At 48.2% G+C, this 17,729-nt stretch overlaps 1 protein-coding gene and 2 gene segments (V, D, J or C); 1 reads left to right on the plus strand and 2 right to left on the minus strand.

Annotated features, from left to right (window-relative positions):
* LOC143514705 (Ig kappa chain V-III region MOPC 63-like) overlaps nucleotides 1-17,729 on the plus strand; it is a 54,628-nt gene that overhangs the window by 17,270 nt on the left and 19,629 nt on the right.
* LOC143514707 (Ig kappa chain V-III region MOPC 321-like) overlaps nucleotides 1-17,729 on the minus strand; it is a 35,482-nt gene that overhangs the window by 6,741 nt on the left and 11,012 nt on the right.
* Nucleotides 6,273-16,968, minus strand: LOC143514703 (uncharacterized). The gene is made up of 3 exons (XM_077006228.1): nucleotides 15,337-16,968; nucleotides 10,171-10,411; nucleotides 6,273-8,928 (listed from the first exon to the last, which is right to left on the minus strand). Exon 3 carries the CDS (start codon nucleotides 8,023-8,025, stop codon nucleotides 6,769-6,771), a length of 1,257 nt encoding a protein of 418 aa, XP_076862343.1. The 5' UTR covers nucleotides 8,026-8,928; nucleotides 10,171-10,411; nucleotides 15,337-16,968; the 3' UTR covers nucleotides 6,273-6,768.

The raw sequence follows: 17,729 nt of genomic DNA on the forward strand, positions 1-17,729 counted from the left end.
GCCTAATGTGTAACTAAACTGCCTTTGTCATTGGAAATCAGAGTGAACCAGGGTTGCCAACTTTTGAAGATGGCTTGGAGTGAGATTTGAACCTGGAGGAGGTGGCGAGCACGGACGTAATTTTGGGGGGGACGGGGGGGACATGTCCCCCCCACTTTTTCAAAAGCCAGTTTTGGTCCTCCCCAGTTTTTACGGTTAAAACCAAATATTTAAATAGCGACGAATCCATGTCCCCCCCCACTTTTTATTACAAAATTACGTCCATGGTGGCGAGTGTAAATTGTTGACGGGGGGGGGGGGTGGCGAACGTAAGTTGTCGGACACAAATTAAGTATTATATCGCGATCGATCGATCGCCAGTGGTTGGCGCCAGAGCGAACTAGTAACTCATAGATGTAGATCAGAGGTAAATAAACTAGATTTTTTTTCTTCGGCGTGAGAGCGTGTGAAAACGGTCAAATCAATTGGCAACCCTGTTGAACTGATATGATATGTCCTTACACACACTGCTGAATAAGGACGTGCATACATTTCATTTAAAATCTGTGCAATATGGATCAAAACTACAAAGACTAGCACTGTAAGCTTTAAGGGCTGCAGTGTTTCAGGGCAGTTCTCATGCATTTGGGTTCCACTGTCAGTTAATGGCCACTAGGTGGCAGGATCTGCATATCAATCAATCTTCCTGCTGCATCAGAGGAATCAAACTCCTAAAACAATTTACATTTACGGCATTTAGCAGACGCTCTTATCCAGAGTGACTTACAAAAGTGATACGTGTTTAGTCAGAATATGCACCTCTATCTAGTATAAACAGTTTTAAGTCCAAACTACTCGAGTTCTAGCACTGCCATAAACAGTTGCCAGTGCTGATACCTAGAAAGAAGACAACAAAATATAAGATTAGACACAGAGCAATACCTAGCAAGACTGAAATACCTACAAGACTACATGCAGTATGAGTGCAATAATTAGCAAGTGTTCCCAGAGATAAAGTGCAATTACGATTTATACCAATGCTTCAGTAGATTCCCACTGAGCAAAGACACGTCCAAAAGACGTCAATTAAACGTCTTCGTCAGACGTTTAAAAGACGTCCACTGAAAAGCCAGAATGAAAGTTTTTGCGACGTCTTATTTTAGGGCGTACTCACACTAGGCTCTGTGATCCGGGCCCGGGCACGGTTGCCTGCCGAAGCACGGTTCGTTTGGCTAGTGTGAGCGCTCCAACCGTGCCCGGACCCGGATCAGTTAACCGTGCTCGGGCCCGCTTGAAGAGGTGGGCCAGGGCACGATTCATGTGGACTCGGTTCGCTTCTAGTGTGAGCGCTATCCGTGCCCGGGCCCGCTTGGTGCCTCGTCTGATTGGTTCATTTCGCTGGAACTCAAACATGACGTCAGTGATTCGACGCTCACGTTAAACAGTCATAGCGGCAAAGCGATTAGCAGACAATCGTTGTGTTAAATTATCGATAAATCTGTGCTTGCACCGTGTTTCTGCACTCCCAAAACGACTCCAAAAATACAATAAAAAGAGAATCGTGAACTCCATAGTGTTGTGCGAGCGCGCTTTTTTTCCAAATAAAGCGGCGTTGTGATGACGTAAGCTTGCTCGGGCCGGGTTGATAAAGCCAGTGTGAGTGCAGGCCGGAGAGGGAGTGGGGAGGGGGGATAACCGGGCAGTGGCGGTTCTGAGGGGGGGCCAGCAGGGGCCAGTGCCCCCGTAAAAGTGAGTCAGGACCCCCCCGTGGCCCCCCCTCCAAACGAAGATTATACAGTAATTATTAAAATTGTGATATCGCGCCGACGCGAAAGGTGGAACTAATGCGCGTGGCTCAACATTTTAGTCGGATCATTTAGTGCGTTGCACCACTGAATCCGGAACTGGCTTGTAGATTTACCGCGAATAAACGAGCGCGAGTTTTCCATCCACCCAACGAGAAGCAGACGGAAGCAAGAAACGATTACCAGGACAAACTTTGAATTGTTACAAGGTAAGATTTCTGTTCAAGAAATGTTGTTGGCCAGGCGTTAATGTCAGCTTGTGTTGATTGCATGCTTCTAGCTAACGTTAGTTAACATTACCACAACACAAAACCAAGCAAGCCCGCAACAGTAGCCTATTATTATAGTTAAATGTTACTTATATTCTGGGTTGCCGAAGTTTTGTGTGTTCATTACGAAGTGTTGTGTGTTCATTACATTACTCTTCATTACTTTGCTTTTTGTCCATAGTTCAAAATGAAGAGAAAAAAGGGACATTACGTCCTATTTCTGTACCAAAAAGATGAATTACAATGAGGCAGACATTGAGACAGAGCCAGATGGTGTTAGAGCTGAAGAGAAGCAAGTCGAGAGCACCACAGAGAGCGAGCAGGTCTTTGGAGACACCGGTGTTCAGAGAGAGGGCACAGAGCAGGAAAGAGAGACAGATGAAAATCCTGAGAGTGAGGAAGCTGAGAGTGAGATACAAGCAGAGTGTGAGACACAGACAGAGAATATATGTGCATCCACAAGCACTGGACCATCAGGTTTGTGATGCTGAAGAAAACGCTTGCTTAGTGTGATGCATACAAAACGTCTATCTTAAGCTAATTTGCAGTCTTAGTCCCTGGTCAGGCTTTAGAATACAATGAAAGAATGTACTGAGAATGAAAGAATGTACTGTATTGAGTCTAAGAGGGCAAAGGCATTGAGTCTTGACTTGTTTGTTGATCGGTTTGCCAGAAATCACCAAAACCGCAGAATACAGTTGCTATAATAGTAGGGCAGCTAATGTGTATAATTTTGGACTGAGAAACTGAACCGAGGTTGCACCTAACAGTTATTTTCATTGTCATTTCATCTGCTGATTATTTTCTCCAGTCAATACAGTCTGTAAAGTGTTTTTTTGATTTTTTTTTTTTGTCTCAAATGTGATATTTTGAGCCATTCACTTTGGCTACAATTGTTACTGGTTAGTTTTATAAAAATAAACCAAATAAGATTTCGAATCCTTGTCTTTTTTGCCCTGGGTTGAATGTGCCCCTCTGACCAAAGCCCTGGCCCCAGCCAGGCCCCCTCAGTAAAACTGGTCTAGAACCGCCCCTGTAACCGGGCCCCAGCACGGAACCAGCAAACCGTGCCTAGTGTGAGTACGCCCTTAAACGTCTTTTTAAAACGTACCCTAACCCTACGGGCGTACTCACACTAGGCTCTGTTATCCGGGCCCGGGCACGGTTCCCTGCTGAAGCACGGTTTGTTTGGCTAGTGTGAGCGCTCCAACCGTGCTCGGGCCCGCTTGAAGAGGTGGGCCAGGGCACGATTCATGTGGACTCGGGCACGGTTCGCTTCTAGTGTGAGCGCTATCCGTGCCCGGGCCCGCTTGGTGCCTCGTCTGATTGGTTCATTTCGCTGGAACTCAAACATGACATCAGTGATGCGACGCTCACGTTAAACAGTCATAGCGGCAAAGCGATTAGCAGACAATCGTTGTGTTAGGGCGTACTCACACTAGGCACGGTTTGCTCGTTCCGTGCTGGGGCCCGGTTATCCCCCCTCCCCCTCTGGCCTGCACTCACACTGGCTTCAGCAACCCGGCCCGAGCACGCTTACGTCATCACAACGCCGCTTTATTTGGAAAAAAAGCGCGCTCGCACAACACTATGGAGTTCACGATTCTCTTTTTATTGTATTTTTGGAGTCGTTTTGGGAGTGCAGAAACACGGTGCAAGCACAGATTTATCGATAATTTAACACAACGATTGTCTGCTAATCGCTTTGCCGCTATGACTGTTTAACGTGAGCGTCGCATCACTGACGTCATGTTTGAGTTCCAGCGAAATGAACCAATCACACGAGGCACCAAGCGGGCCCGAGCACGGATAGCGCTCACACTAGAAGCGAACCGTGCCCGAGTTCACATGAATCGTGCCCTGGCCCACCTCTTCAAGCGGGCACGAGCACGGTTAACTGATCCGGGCCCGGGCACGGTTGGAGCGCTCACACTAGCCAAACGAACCGTGCTTCGGCAGGCAACCGTGCCCGGGCCCGGATCACAGAGCCTAGTGTGAGTACGCCCTTAAATTATCGATAAATCTGTGCTTGCACCGTGTTTCTGCACTCCCAAAACGACTCCAAAAATACAATAAAAAGAGAATCGTGAACTCCATAGTGTTGTGCGAGCGCGCTTTTTTCCCAAATAAAGTCACGTTGTGGTGACGTAAGCGTGCTCGGGCCGGGTTGATGAAGCCAGTGTGAGTGCAGGCCAGAGGGGGAGTGGGGAGGGGGGATAACCGGGCCCCAGCACGGAACCAGCAAACCGTGCCTAGTGTGAGTACCCCCGTAGTCAGGACAGTCCAGAGTCACGCTGGTGAGACAGAGGCCAGGAGGTGCAGTGAGTGCATGATTACTGAGTGAGAGCTGAAACTAGCCAGTACGAGAATAAAAAAGTGTGTGTGTGTAGGGGGGCATAGAATCGTAAATGATTGAACATTAAATATGCAGTAGTTAGTATATTTATTATATAACAAATAGCTAAATATAATGTGAAAATATTAATCTGGATAGTGAACCCGTTTTGCATGTCCACTGACATTCAATAGAGACCCTACAGGGTACCCGCGGGTCCTTAAAATGTCTTAAATTTAGTTTTCCATATTCAAGGCCTAAAAATGTCTTAAAATGTCTGGAATTTTATGAGGGGAGGCATTAAATTATTATAAGTGTGTGTTGTTCAGTTGCTCTGGCGCGATGTGAACTTTGCCGAATCTAGCGCTAATGCAGAAAATAACCGCTCCAGGGTCCTAGTGCTAGATTCCTAGCGTTGGAGTATACGGCCTCAACAACGTCAACAATTTTCGTTCGCCAAACACCCCCCCCCCCCCCATCAACAATTCTCGTTCGCCACCCCCCCCCACCCCCCCCCCCCCCCCGTCAACGATGTGGAACACACCTGCATCCCCAGTAATAGTATGAGAGGTATTAAAAAGGTCTTAAAAGTCATTGAATTTGAGATTTAAAAATGTGCAGATACCCTGCCCTAGTCAGACATGTGAATAGTGAACCCATTTTGCATGTCCACTGACGTTCAATAGAGACCCTAGTCAGATGAGTGAATAGTGAACCCGTTTTGCATGTCCACTGACATTCAATAGAGACCCTAGTCAGACGTGTGAATAGTGAACCCGTTTTGCATGTCCACTGCCGTTCAATAGAGACCCTAGTCAGACGTGTGAATAGTGAACCCGTTTTGCATGTCCACTGACATTCAATAGAGACCCTAGTCAGATGTGTGAATAGTGAACCCGTTTGCACGTCCACTGATGTTCAAGACCCTAGTCAGACGTGTGAATACTGAACCCTTTTGCACGTCAACTGACATCCAATAAAGGTCCTAGTCAGACGTTCAGATAGAAAACTCGTCATGCACGTCCATAGACGTCTAGCTGAGGTCCTAGTCGGCCTGTCAGATTTTGAAACAGTTTTGAACGTCCACCAGACGTGCAAAAGTGGGTCTGGACTGACCGACGTGATACAGACATGATTTTAACGTCTTTCTGATGTCGCATGTTTGCTGGGTTAGTGCTTATAAGTGCTTTACAATGACATGGGTCTTCAGTCTTCGTTTGAAAACCGCGAGAGAGTTCGCTGTTCGGATAGCCAGTGGAAGTTCATTCCACCATCTGGGAGCCAGGACAGAGAAGCATCTTGTCGTGTGTCTTCCATGAATCTTGAGGGATGGCGGGTCAAGCCGAGCCGTACTTGAAGCGCGAAGGGCTCGAGGTGCGGATCGACTCTTGACCATTGCCATAAGGTATGAAGGAGCTGGTCCATTTTTGGCTTTGTAGGCAAGCATCAGAATTTTAAACTGTATGCGAGCAGCCACGGGATGCCAGTGAAGAGGTGGAATGACATGAGTGACATGAATTTCTTTCCCACTCAGTGCATGTTATTACTACTTATAGACCTTGTTTGCCTAATGCTGTAGTACACTAGTACAGACTGTTTGTATGTTTGGGCGGGTTCCGTCTGGACTCTTGGTCCTCCCAAGGTATCTTTAATAACCCATGCAGGCTTTCCTTGACCCCAACACCCCTTGCTCTTCAGAGTTATGGACCCAAACGTTAATGCTTTGTGACAACACACATTTTCTAAAAGTTAGCTTCACCCCAGGAAGACTCATACAGGCCTCCTTCATTCTCACAGACAGGAGGAGTAAGACAAAGGAGTAAGAAAATGGTGCTACATACATACCTAATTTTTCCATAAAAAGATAAATTGTTTTTATTTGAATTCCTGTTGTTGGTCAAGCAGGTAGACACAGAGCTGTAATTGTGATTGTTGCAGATAAATCGCAGATTTCTTACATGGATCTCAATTAGTTTTCATGCATTTTAAATGTTCGGATGCTCAAAATGTACACGTTCATCAAGATTTTCAAGAGTCATATGAAGGGAACATTATTTGTTATAAAAACAAACTCACAACCAGAGTTAACTGCAACATTTATAGAACAGTGTTTGAGTATAAAATATATTTCATAAGTTTATGTTAAGTTGTGTAGTTACAATGTAGATGTAAAAAAATCTATTTACCAGAATTTACCTAACAATATAACAGTTGTGACGCTGGGCGGCGGCAGACGGACGAGACACAGAGTCCTTGTTCTCACAGACGTCACTTTTATTTTAAGAGAGATTTGCGCAATATAGTACACGAAGAACATATACTGAACACAGCAACGTGTAACATAGACAATGACGAGCACAGGACACTGCGCGAGCACACATTAAATAGACAAACCACACGACATAGGCGCCAGGCTGCGCGCCAGGAGAAGGGCGAGTAGGGGAGAGAGACCGGGAGCTACTGGTGCTACAGGCGCTGCAGTGGGCGGTGTTCCGCTTGCCCCTGCTGCATACCCTCCACCGGGCGCAGCGCGGCTGGCGGACGTGCCCGGTGCAGCGCGGCTGGCGAACTCTGCCCCCAGCTGGTCGTATGGGACGTCCATCTCGCCTCGCGACCGCCCTCCGGAGTCGACTGTGGGCGCGTCCACTTCCATCTCCTCCGCCTCGCTGCCCCGGCTCCAACTCATGGGCTGCTCCGGGCTGCCACCCCGGGAGCAGTCCATGCTCTCTCCTCCGGAGCGACCGGAGGATGAACTCCTCCTCCCCTTTACCGTCCCAACAGAACACTCAGAGGGGGGCGGACTGCCCTCTTCCTCTGAGTACATGTCGCTGTCCGTGCACTCGGAAACGCCCGAGCGCACGGACAGAGGACGATCGTCCTCCTCATACCCCTCCTCCTCCTCCCCGTAATCAGCGGGGTGTGCGGAGCGCTCCGACGGCGGGTAGTCCTCGTCGTCATCCTCCTTCCCCTCCTCTACGACGGAAGAGGGACCTACGGGCAGAGGGAGGTAGTCCTCTGCCTCGGACTCCTCCTCCTCCTCCCCATAGTCAATGGTGGACGCGTCGTCCAGCGAGGGGGGGTAGTCCTCCTCCTCTTCCCCACCGTAGTTTACGGTGGAGGCATCGTACAGCGAAGGAGGGTATGCCTCCTCCTCTTCGTCCTGCTCCTCCTCCTCGGAGTCCCCCTCCCCAAACTCTGCCTCCGGGGTTGAGTCCGCAACGCAGATCTCACCGGGACTTCTCTCCGTCGGCACGAGGGTGCGGGATGGAGGGGAGTGTCGCTCCCTCCAAATCCTGACCGCGCCCTGGCGGAAGAGCTCCGCCAACTCGGGGTTTCTTTCCTCGAGCTTCTGGGCTGAGGTCAGCTGGAGGGCGCATACCGGGTCCGACATTAGCTGTTCCCGAGTCGGCGGGGTTATGCGGCGCGGGGGAGAGGAGGAAGAGCGGTGGTGCCTCTTGCTGGTGCGTAACGCCTTCTTAGGCCGGGTGGTGTACCCTTGCATCTTCGGGTGTCTCAGGTCGGCTCGTCGTTCTGTGACGCTAGGAGGCGGCAGACGGACGAGACACAGAGTCCTTGTTCTCACAGACGTCACTTTTATTTTAACAGAGATTTGCGCAATATAGCGCACGAAGAACATATACTGAACACAGCAACGTGTAACATAGACAAAGACGAGCACAGGACACTGCGCGAGCGCACATTAAATAGACAAACCACATTAGCCCCACGTGATTACGAGACGATTCACAGGTGAGACTTATTAATCACACGACATAACCCTAACCACGGATATCCACTGACGCAGACAAAGCACGTGGACAACGTTGACACACGCCCAAAAGGGAGGGGCAGGGGTTCTCAAAGTGACAACAGTTATCTCCTCAAAACCTTTAATGAATAATGTGTATTTGTGTTTGAGGTAACATGAAAAAATCCATAGATCCTCTGTCTGTGTAAAATCTAATCCTGAGATTAAAACGGAACATAAGGACATGTCTGTCAAACCTAAAAGCCTATAATTACCATTCATTTGATTTTCAGAATTAGATTGGATAAAGAATTGGATTGGCATAGTGGATAAAAATGTATTTCTTGAATACACACATCATAAAACACTGAACAGTTTAACTATGCTATATGGGTTCTGATATGTTGGTTTGATTATTCTTCAGCTTTGCTTCCTGTGTGTTTGTTATTTATGTCAATCACAAAGGACCAGAAGACGCAAGATGGACAAAATGGAGTCTATCACAAACCCCTGCAAGGTTTCTCTTTAATCAAATTTAATCTGTAATTCTAGTACCAAACGTTCAGAATTTCTTGATATATTGGATTAGGTGTTATCTGTCTGGATATAACTGCAGAACTTTAGTATGATGAAAGCCTGAACTTTAAGTGCAGTATTAAAATGACAGATCCAAGCAAAGAAAAAGGAAATTAACATTTTACAGCAAAAAACATGCTCTTCAAAACTGGAAGGTCCATCCTCAACTTCTGGATCAGCATGAAAGACGAGAGCATTAACGTCGACATGACTCATCTGAAAAAGAGTGATAAAAAGATGCAGTTAGCACAGCACTCTGGGCACATGAGAGGTGACTTCAATTACACCGCCTTGTGTTAGTGAGGGTCTGAAAACATTATGACCATCCAGTTCTACCTGAGCTACTGTAGGCAGAATCTGTGAGGACCCTGAGGGGTGTATGACGACAGACTGGTAGTGACCTGTGGTGAACACCTTAGAGGCAGATAAACCTAATAATCTATCTGAGAGGGAGGTGAAAGGTTCTTAATCCATTGGTCTGAGTTGCATAACTGCTTCTAATAGACTAACGTTACAGGCTCTCTCAACCACAGCAGTGTCTTCAACAACAGCTCAATCAACTCAGCTTGTCACGTGTGTACATAATCGTGGTTATTGTGGCCTGGCGTAGCTTCTGAAGAATATAGCCAAGTTTCTGCAGTAATCCAACTCTAATTCCAAAATAGGAGTCCAAACATTAATCCAAGAAGGAGATTTCTAGTTTCTGACTACTTTCATGCATCCTTCTTTGGGATTTATTTTAGCATTGGGCTACACAGTGTTGTCCCTGACTCAGCCTTGAGACTTATAGGGATTTTAATTTCCCGTGCTGAATACTTCTGCATATTAAAAACTAAAACAGGTTTTATTGTATATGTGGCACATACTGTTTAGTGTATTTAAATTCCATAACATGAATAATGTATTTTTCTCATGAAAATTAATAGGAGGAGTTTAATAAGTGCTCTGCCTGTATAGTGTATTATATTGATGGTATCATGAACTGATACATGCTACACTGCTACACACTTTATAATCTCACACCTTCACTATCAGCATCACTGACATGTCAAAGCCACACCAGAGAGCTGCAGCAGATTAAACCATGCGGAGGAGCAGTGTTGAATTTACAGCGCTTGGTAAAACCAGCTCTGAGACTCTGGTAAATCCAGATCTAAGACTCTGGTAAATCCACCTCTGAGTCTCTGGAAAATCCACCTCTGAGACTCTGTTAAATCCACCTCTGAGACTCTGTTAAATCCACCTCTAAAACTCTGTTAAATCCACCTCTGAGACTCTGTTAAATCCACCTCTGGGACTCTGGTAAATCCACCTCTGAGACTCTGGTACAGGCCTGTGCTGTTGTACAAACGCTCACATCAACTGCATGGTGTATCTCAGTTTGCTTGGTTGTTTTATGTGTTTTGGTTTACTGATCTGTTTCTTTGTTTATATATATACATAGAAGAGTGCACTGACCAACTCGGAGTACGCGAGCCGTTCCTGTCCCTGCCCCCAAACTCTTGGAACCATGCACCAGAAACACTCTGCCCTCCTCCTCCTCCTCCTCTTCGTCCTGTCGGTCAGTCTGAGGCTCCGCCCTCACTACCTCATCGCTTCCATGCTCCTCCTCCGCTCCGGGAAGGGAGGCGAGGATGGACGCCTCCGATGGGTACTCACACACACGCTCCAGCTGAGAGTCATCAAAACACACCCTCACCTGGCAGAGAGAGAGAGAGAAAGATAGAGAGGGAGAGAGAGAGAGGGAGAGAGAGAGGGGGAGGGGGGAGAGAGAGAGGGGGAGGGGGGAGAGAGAGAGGGAGGGAGGGGGAGAGAGAGAGAGAGGGAGGGGAGAGAGATAGAGAGAGGGAGAGAGGGAGGGGGAGAGAGGGAGGGAGAGAGAGAGGGAGGGATTGAGGGAGGGGGAGTGAGAGAGGGAGAGAGAGAGGGATGGGGGAGAGAGAGAAAGGGAGGGATTGAGGGAGGGGAGTGAGAGAGGGAGAGAGAGAGGGATGGGGGAGAGAGAAAGGGAGGGAGTCAGTGAGGGAGAGAGAGAGGGAGGGAGGGAGTGAGGGAGAGGGAGGGGGGAGGGAGGGAGTGAGGGAGGGAAAGAGAGAGAGAGAGAGGGGGAGAGATTGAGGGAGGGAGAGTGACAGAGGGAGGGAGGGAAGGAGGCAGAGAGGGAGAGAGAGAGAGAGAGAGAGAGAGAGAGAGAGAGAGAGAGAGAGAGGGAGGGGGAGTGAGGGAGGGAGGGAGGGAAAGAGGGAGAGAGAGAGGGAGAGATTGAGGGAGGGAGAGTGACAGAGGGAGGGAGGGAGGGAGGGAGGGAAGGAGGAAGAGAGGGAGGGAGAGAGAGAGAGAGAGAGAGAGAGAGAGGGAGGGATGGAGAGAGATAGAGAGAGGGAGGAGGAGTGAGAGAGGGAGAAAGAAAAGAGAGAGAGAGAGTGAGGGAGAGAGAGGTAGGGAGAGAGGGAGGGGGAGAGAGAGATGGAGAGAGAGGGAGGGAGGGAGAGAGAAACAAACAAATACATTCATCATTTATTAATATTAAACTGCTTTTGTACTAATTTATCAGCTATTGTCTCCTGTGTTGTAGATATAGCTGATAGATCTCCTGCTGTTATATGCGTGGAACACCATTTCCAACGCATTGGTGATGTGGTGTGAGAATAGAGCTGGTGCAGGTTTTACAGGCACTGAAGTGTGAAATGTCTATTTATACATGTGACAGTCTCACTGCTGGGTTGATAGTGATCTGACTCACTTAAAGATTCAGTGGTATGGTCACTAGAGAAGGACCAACATTGTGGATGGCAGCAAATTGGTGGTAGATATCGTTTGTGGCTGTTCCAGCAATCATCCCAATACAACTTAAGACAAACTACTAGTGCTCTGTGAAATTATCAGCCTTTAAGTACTATTAAAAATCAATAAATTAGTGTTTTAGTTGCACCTCTAATGTGCTCAGATTAAAGGTACAGGATGCATGTAAGACGTGTAAGAGTTGTGTTCATAAACATATATAGTAGTATTATAAAGACACTATTAGCACAAATATGAGGAATTTCTACGAAACTGGATGATGCTGGATGGTGTCTTACGCTACATACATAGAAATCTAAGTCAGAAATGTCTCTTTTGTTTATTTCTGGCCCTAATACCATATCATATATGGATTTGGTACTGTGAACCAGCTTGTGTGATAGTGTAAACCTCTCCACAGCACTGGGGGCAGTAGTGACGCTCTATCCAAGCCAAGGCGAACACAAATAGCACCACGAAAATGGCTGAGGACCCCTCTGCACCAGTTTGTTTTGCAATGTTTTTTTCACTTAGTTGGATTTATCTTAGTTACCTGATAAAATGCAAAATATTTAATAAAAGCGATTTACTGTAAAATAATTGAGTTTGGAGTATTACATAAGCTTGTTGGCATATTAACCTTGCTAGCTACCAGATCAAATCCTCACTAAGCTAGCATATATTTTATTTAAAGGTAGCTTATTTTGAAACCCCACAATCTAGACATCTTGTTCTCTCAAGTTTCGCACTGTAATTACAGGAGGCGTTACCTCTCTTGTGACGTCACCACACAGCCTGTTCTATGAAGGAGTCTTCCCAGGACAGTCTTACTGAGGACTCGCCCCTACCAAGGACCCGGCCTATTGAGCACCCGTCCTATCGAGCACCTGGCCTACCGAGGGCCCAGCCTACTGAGGGCTCAGCCTACTGAGGGCCTGGCCTACCAAGGACCCGTCCTACTGAGCACCTGGCCTACCGAGGGCCCAGCCTACTGAGGGCCTGGCCTACCAAGGACCCGGCCTACCGAGGACCCGGCCTACCGAGGACCCGGCCTACCAAGCACCTGGCCTACCGAGCACCCGTCCTACTGAGGGCCCAGCTTACTGAGGGCCCGGCCTACCCAGCCTAGACTTTGGAACGCAGCATATAGAGTGCAAAGGGCAGGTTATTTCATAAGGCGAAGATCAACCTTAGAAGAAAATCGCTTATATAAAAATTTTAACAGATTTATGGGTAGAATACCTATTGGGGGTGCTGTAGCGTGGCTCTTGGTTGAAAAAGAAAAGAAGAAATAATGAAAGTTTTGGGGCTAGTTTACGCTTATGCTATTATTAACTTTCATGTTGCGATACATCCCTTACAAAATATACAGTAAATTACAAAACAAAATATCTTTTTCCTTTTCATTTTCCACTTTTTATATCATAAAAAATAACCTTTTGTGGTCTCACTAATTTCTTGATTGCTGTTTGTGTGTGTATGCTCGTGTGTGTGTTTGTGTGTGTATGCACACGCATTTGTGTGGAAGTGTATGCACGTGTGTGTTTGTGTATGTGTGTATGCTTGTGTCCTTGTGTTTCTTTATGCGCGCGTTTGTGTATGCACGCGTGTGTTTGTGTGTAAAGGAGGCATTTGTGAGGGATGATGTCATTTGCATCCTCTGATTAAAAGTCTGTTAGTGTCAACAGTAAAAATGCTGAACATTACCAGTGCTCATCATGTGACACATCCCTGTGTTTAGTTAATTAACCCTTGTTGTGATGTCAGATTTGCATGTTTCTGTCAAGACAAATGACCCCACTGTTGGCTGTTAGGATTAAGTCTGCTTTGCTTTTCTTTGTCAGTGCTTGGAACAGGATATGAGCCGTCCCTAAAGAGGAAGTACCTTTAGTCCTGTCAGTGAGGGGGTCACGTGAACTGAAGTACAAGCCATTGCAGCTATAGGTCATCAGCTTCTCTCTGTCCTCTCTGTTCACTTGTCTTTGTTTACTTGTTTATCGTTTTCTTACAGTTCTAATTTGCAGCCATCAGCTGACCTGATTTATAGAGAAGTGCAGACAGAAGGGGAGGAGCTAGTGTCAGCAGTGTGTGTGGTACAGGACTGGGTGGACACACAGCTAAGGAATAACAGCTTCACCATTTGGCTGTGGTGAACTAGCATGTATTAGTAAATCACTGCATTTGAAGTCACAGTCACTTTTCATGCCTTTCAACTCATTTATGTTTAAGACACGTTTTGCTGAAGTTGATACTTCCTGACAGGGATATCCTTGACTGAAAGAACGGTCTGTCTGAGGAGCTCCAGGGTCGGTTCAGACTGTAGGACAGACCCCACTGTAGGTCAGACCACACTGTAGGTCAGACCACACTGTAGGACAGACCACACTGTAGGACAGTCCACACTGTAGGTCAGTCCACACTGTAGGACAAACCCCACTGTAGGTCAGTCCACACTGTAAGACAGAGCCCACTGTAGGACAAACCTCCACTGTAGGACAGAGCCCACTGTAGGTCAGACTGCATTGTAGGACAAACCTCCACTGTAGGACAGACCCCACTGTAGGACAAACCCCACTGTAGGACAGTCCACACTGTAGGACAGAGCCCACTGTAGGACAGAGCCCACTGTAGGACAAAGCCCACTGTAGGACAGACCTCCAGTGTAGGACAGACCCCACTGTAGGACAGACCTCCACTTTAGGACAGACCACACTGTAGGACAGTCCACACTGTAGGACAGACCCCACTGTAGGACAAATCCCACTGTAGGTCAGTCCACACTGTAGGACAGAGCCCACTGTAGCACAAACCCCACTGTAGGACAAACCCCACTTTAGGACAGAGCCCACTGTAGGTCAGACCCCACTGTAGGACAAACCTCACTGTAGGACAGACCCCACTGTAGGACAAACCCCACTGTAGGACAGAGCCCACTGTAGGTCAGACCCCACTGTAGGTCAGACCCCACTGTAGGACAAACACACTGGGACCACTGCTGTAATGGTGAGACCATACTGAGACCACTGAACTGCACTGAGGCAACCACGAGAACACTAGTCAGCCGTGACAAGCTGTAGTACGTGTGCAGGAGTGAGTTCCCAGGGCAGGTTGACGTATGGGGGTGATAAAGGGCAGAGGGGGAGTGTAGGGGGAGTGTGGAGGGAGTGTGTAGGGAGTGTGGAGGGCCAGTGTTTTTGTGGTTTCCAGCTATGCTACAGGAGTCTGCAGTGCCTCAGTGCTGTAGCCACATCTGTATTGTTCTGGGCTCTGAAGATGCTTCTTGGGCCTTGACTGAAGCAGCTGGCAGAATCAGCAAAAGACTACAGCTCTGATTCAACAGCCCCGGATTTCCTAAATCTCTTCACACACACACACACACACACACACACACACACACACACACACACACACACACACACACACACACACACCCCTCTGGGTGGTTCAGCTGCAGTGTGTATGTGTGCAGGAGGCTTTAGTTAGCAAGAGCACTGCACTGTATTTGCCTGCATCGTGTCTTGGTGGTCATATAATGCACTGTAAGAGTTTCCTCTGCTCTCCACACAACTGATATGGCTGGTCAGGTTGTAAGGTTGTAATGTGAATGTGGTTGTGTTGTAATGTCTGTGTTGGCGATTTGTAGGTTTGACTAACGACTGGTCAGCCAGGTAGATACTGATCTCCTAACTTTCTGTTTACCATTTCATAATGTCGGTGCAGCAAATGCAAAGTTGAGGTTCATGTGAATGCAGTGCTAACTTAATGAAGACAGCGCTTGTCTCACTTAAAACGAAACTGAAACCAACACGTTACAACACATAACAAGCCTGGACAAATCCTCACCGCTTTGGGGGATCCTCTGTGTTTCACCAAGCAGGAGTTCTCCAACTTCAGGTACCCACCAATCACCTCAATCTCCTCCACTGTAGGGAACCTCTTCTTATGCCCCTCCCCTGTAGCTTTGGGGGCAGGAGCTGGTGTTTGAGGAGTGACCCCTGGAGCTTGGGTTCCTACCGCCGGCCTTCTGGGGGCAATAGTTATGGTGGTGCCCCTCTTGCCTGGGCCACCAGAGGCACTCCGGATAGAGAAGAGGGGAGAGGGAGAGAGAGAGGGAGAGAGAGAGGGGGAGGGAGAGAGAGAGGGAGAAGAAGAGGGGGAGGGAGAGAGAGAGACAGAGGAAAGAGCAGTGGGTGGTGATTTGATGTCTCCTTCCAGGGGTTTTGGATGGTTTTTGCGGGGTCCTGCACCCTGGGCATTAATGGAGAAAGATCTGGCGTGGTGAGGTTTCGATTGTAGCCTTGGACCTGAATGCTGTAATATGGAGGGTGTCTGGGCTTTGTGTATCTCTGTCTGTGTGTCTGCCAGCTTCTGATGCTCAGTCATCTTCAGCCTGTCCTCTCTCTGTGGACCATGCCGTGGGTTCCCGTCACCGTGGGGACAGCCGCCCACTTCCTGCACTCTGAGCTGTAGCTGTTCGACCTGCCGCTGCACTGACCGAAGCCCAGCTGTCTCCACAGTGACTGCCGGTTGGCTGTCCCTCATCGTCCTGTCTATCTGCTGAACAGTCTGTTCCTGGAGAGGTGGCTGAGTTTGTGATCCAGGGCTGAAACGGCCCTCTGGACGGAGCCTCCTGCCGTGTGCGGAGACATCGGAGCTCCTGTCAGTGACACACACCCCAGTCCTCGGAACCACAGGCTTCAGGTTATAGATCCGACTCATGGCGCATGCGTAGAGGGGGAGAGGGGCTGAGGGAGAGGATGGGTGAGATGGTCCAGATGATCCTCCTCCTTCTTCTCCTGGTTCTGCTATCACACTGTTGGTATTCTGCTTACATCCAGTCTCCTACACATGTTGCTCTGTGCAGCACTGCCTGTCGCCGTGGGTTACCTCTCTGGAGAGTCGGGGCTTCTTCTCCAGCGGAGACACACTGCGCCAGTGCGAGAGGAACTGAAGCAGGAAGTTGCAGCTTGTGACACATTCACTTCCTTTGTGACGTCAAGCAGGCTGACAGTCTGCGGTGAGGCTGCTTCCTGTTTCTTCTCCAACACTTTGCTTACCGCACCCTGTACATCTGATCTCTGTCTTGCCACCACCACTCCTCCCTCCATTTGTCCATCTCCCTTATAGAGGTTTGGGGGGCCTGCACACAACCAGTTCATCGGCCCTGTAGAGTTCCGTTGTGAAGATACAGGTCTTGCCAGGCAGCATGGTGTTTCTGGGCCTTCAGAACTGCAGGTGTGGTCCTGCCTGCTTCCTGCCCCGGTCCTGTGTGGCAACTGTGTGCGTTTGGTGCAGATTCCTGTTCAGCCCCCTCCCTCTCTCCGACCTGCCTGAAGCGTCTCCCAGTCCAGGCAGGAGTGTCTGCTCTCCGATCACCTGTGCCTTGTTGAGCTCAGTTATGCCACAATGTGATAAGATCATGAGATAAGATCATGTGTTATGTGTAGGTACAATGTGGGCCACCCAGTTCTCATGCCAACAGCAGCCTGTGGTGGTATAATCTCCCGCTGGGAGGAGCTTCATGGCAGAGCTGCCTGCTGTGGACGGCTGGTCTGCCTGACCTGATCTGCCTGGTCTGGTCTGCCTGGTTTGGTCTGTTCAGCCTGGTCTGGTCTGTGTGGTCTGGTCTGCCTGGTCTGGTCTGTGTGGTCTGGTCTGCCTGACGTGCCTTTTGCACTGAATGTTGTAGAGTTGGTCATTTCCTCAATCTCCACTGATCTCACATCTCATGATCCCTTTACAGATCATGTCCTCTCATCCTTCAGGTGGCCTGATTGGTCAAACTATATCAGGTCTAATTTTGCCAAAGCAAACTGGACATGATTATGACAATATAAATAGAAATAAACACATTGTAACAATAAATAAAACAATCTATAATAAAGGTAAATATTTGAACTGGGTAAAGTTCACATCATTGAGAGGTGTGATGAATGTCTCTCTCTCTTGTGAAATGTTGCCACGTATTTTACACAGATGTGCTGTTTTTCCTTCTCTAAGGATAATTTCTATTTTTAGATAGGAGAGAAATTAAGCATTTTTAGTTTACTCTCTGTAGTTCTCTTGTTCTCATCTCTGTCCCCAGTCTGCAGGACAGGTCTAATTTCTGTATTCCACGGGACGTGTCTCCACCGTCTAAGCAGAGCACCCCCTGGTTTTCTGGGCGCCCCCTCCTGGTCACCCTCTGCATGTGCATGCTTGTTCCCTTGCCATTCCTCTCCCTCTCTTCCGTTCCT

The sequence above is a fragment of the Brachyhypopomus gauderio genome, chromosome 5 (genome assembly GCF_052324685.1).
Source record: "Brachyhypopomus gauderio isolate BG-103 chromosome 5, BGAUD_0.2, whole genome shotgun sequence".
Classification (NCBI taxonomy): Eukaryota; Metazoa; Chordata; class Actinopteri; order Gymnotiformes; family Hypopomidae; genus Brachyhypopomus; species Brachyhypopomus gauderio.

Coding starts and splice junctions, on each gene's coding strand:
- LOC143514703 (XM_077006228.1), bottom strand. CDS start 8,025: ATGTTCTTCGTGCGCTATATTGCGCAAATCTCTGTTAAAATAAAAGTG.